Source organism: Pteropus vampyrus, unplaced genomic scaffold, assembly GCF_000151845.1.
Source record: "Pteropus vampyrus isolate Shadow unplaced genomic scaffold, Pvam_2.0 Scaffold614, whole genome shotgun sequence".
Classification (NCBI taxonomy): domain Eukaryota; kingdom Metazoa; phylum Chordata; class Mammalia; order Chiroptera; family Pteropodidae; genus Pteropus; species Pteropus vampyrus.
The window spans coordinates 13,162-15,544 of NW_011889395.1; the positions used below are offsets into that span (position 1 = coordinate 13,162).

A 2,383-nucleotide genomic window follows, 5' to 3' on the forward strand; every position below is an offset into this window, starting at 1 on the left:
GTCCAGCCTCGCTAGCTCGGGGACGTGCCTCAGGATGGTGTTCGCTGGTCACATTGGCAAAAACCAAAAAGACTTGAAATATCGAGGGTTTGGTCGCGTGGGGGGAAGCTGCCCTCCTCCCGTGCTCTGCCGCCGAACGTGGGGACCGCCGCCCCATTTGGAGAGCGGTTTGTCAGAGTGTTTGGTGTAAACTGCATCTGTCGGCCCGTAACAGAGACCCACAACGCCGGCCTGAGCACACTGGGGTTTAAACGCTCACGTAAAAAATCTGATGTGCTCGGTCCAGGACCAGGTAAGGCTCAGGGACGTGGGCTCCTCGCTGTCCTGCTGTCCCTCGCCTGTGGCTTCCATCGTCACCGTGACAAGGTGGTTGCAGAGCGCCACCCATCACATCCCACCTCGTACGTGGGGAGACCTTTAAGGGCCAGGGCCAGAGCATCATGCCCCAGTGGGGTCGGCCTCCTCTTAGGTGATTCCCCCCTGGACCCCCAGGACTCCGCCCACCATGCTGCCACCCCAGCAGCCAAGGGGCCCGTTTATCCCATACGCAGCTAGGTGACTTTATATGGCTCTTAGACTCAGAAACCACACCTGTAAAAGCATATCAATTACACGGAGGGCCGAGTGCCCTAACCACGGCGGGGGACGGGGTGCGGAGGGGGGGGTAGAGAAGTCAAAACTGTGGGACGAGATAATCAAGACGGCGGAAATTGTCACCTCTGAGGCGGGAACGTGGGCGTTGGCCGAGTCATTCTATCAGGATTTCTGTTTCTCTCTGTTTATTATACATCTTATCGTCTCTACTAGCATCTTTTCAAAAGGTTGTTTGGAAAAGGGTCGAATAATTCGAAAAGGGCCGTTTCCTCGGTCCTTCAGGGGAAAATGGCGAAAAGTTCACCTCCGACCTCCGGTGTCTGGGCCGCGGGCTGTCCCCCTGCTTTATGGGAGACGCCCGCGTGGGGAGGGTCCGCGGCCGGTCCCGGCCGTCCGCGAGGGCCCCGCGGTGGGCACACTCGCCTGCCCCTGTCGTTGCAGGGCTGCGGGGGTGCGGCTGCTCCCCGAGATGGCGCAGGGGGACCTGCACGCCGCCCTCAAGAACTGCTCTGCGCTGGTGAACAGCTCCGTCTCCGAAGGCATGTCCGCTGCGGTGCTGGAGGTGAGGGCCCGGGGGCCTGGGCGTGCCGCGGGGCCGTGGTACGGGGGTCCTCGCCGGGGGCTGGGGGCGGGCGGCGATGCCCCTGCCCATCTCGCAGCTCGCGAAGAGCAAGCGCGTTTCCTCGGGGGTTCGAAAGCCGCTGTGTGTTCTCTCTGCGACGGGACGAAGATCGTTCCCTCCCACGTCGCAGTTTCTCCCCGCCGGGCGTCCCCGTGGGCAGGCGGCGGGGCGGAGGCTGGAGAGGGCGCGGGGCGGAGGCGCGGCTTTGCAAGGAGCCTCTGTTTTCGTGGTTTCTTCCCCCTTTTTCCAGTGTGTTCTTTCACCCCAGAATGCGGGGGTAGAGAGGGCCTGGGAGGGGAGACGGCGCAGAGCAGACGGCTCGGCGGCCGGGGCACAATTTCAGCTCCCTCGCCAAGCGGCTGGCCTGTCGAGTTGCCTGGTTGGCGTGGGCCGGGGGCGCACCCTCTGGCCAGCCCCGGGGCCCTCACCGGCTCCCCTGTGCTTGGCGGGGAGAGGCGTGAATAACGAGCCTCCGCCGCGGACCCCCCGCGCCGGTGACACGCCGTCTCCCTCCCCGGAGGGCTTCTCGGTCCCGGGTCTGCTCAGAGGGTGCTGTGGGGGCATCGTAAGTATTCGTGAGATCCCCGAGTCCCTCGGACACGCATTGAAATTTTTTACCTTAGTGGCTGAAGGTACAGTCTGCGAAACGTAGCGCTTCAGAGAACTTGGTAACTAATCCAGGAAAAAATCCTCCCTCGGTTTAAGAAATGACCGATGTTGCACACCTGATACTTTCTTTTAATGTGGCATCATTTTAAAAATATCAATCCAAACCGTCGAGGGCAGGGGGGAGGCCCGCATCCTCGCCCGTGACTCCAGCATCAGACGCCTCCGAAGCCCCGAGTGTGGGCTTGTAATGCTTTTATCCGCAGCCAGATGTCAGCACCTCGGTCTGAGGTCAAGGCTCAGCATTCATCTCTGTGGTCTGAAATCAGCTTCGGCTGTAGTCACGGGCCGTGCAGCCTGTCCCTCAGCTTGGCCCGAGAACCGCGCGTTGTCACAGGGCCTGTCCTGGAGCCACCCCACCCCCACCCCCCGTAAATATCCCCCCCAGCGTCTGAAGAGAAGGCGAAGTGGGATTCGGGAATGAGTTTTAACCAGCACACACAGCATTTCACTGCAGACGAGTGGCTGTCAAATCTCACTTGCCTTCAAGGGAAAGGCAGC

At 61.4% G+C, this 2,383-nt stretch overlaps 1 protein-coding gene across 1 annotated transcript in view; it reads left to right on the plus strand.

The window, feature by feature from the left end:
* Positions 1 to 2,383, plus strand: part of LOC105308685 (glycosyltransferase 1 domain-containing protein 1-like) — a 20,915-nt gene that overhangs the window by 10,832 nt on the left and 7,700 nt on the right. The window contains exon 4 of the mRNA XM_011384671.2: positions 1,036 to 1,156. Coding sequence (XP_011382973.1) covers positions 1,036 to 1,156 — 121 coding nt within the window. The remainder of the gene's footprint in view (positions 1 to 1,035; positions 1,157 to 2,383) is intronic.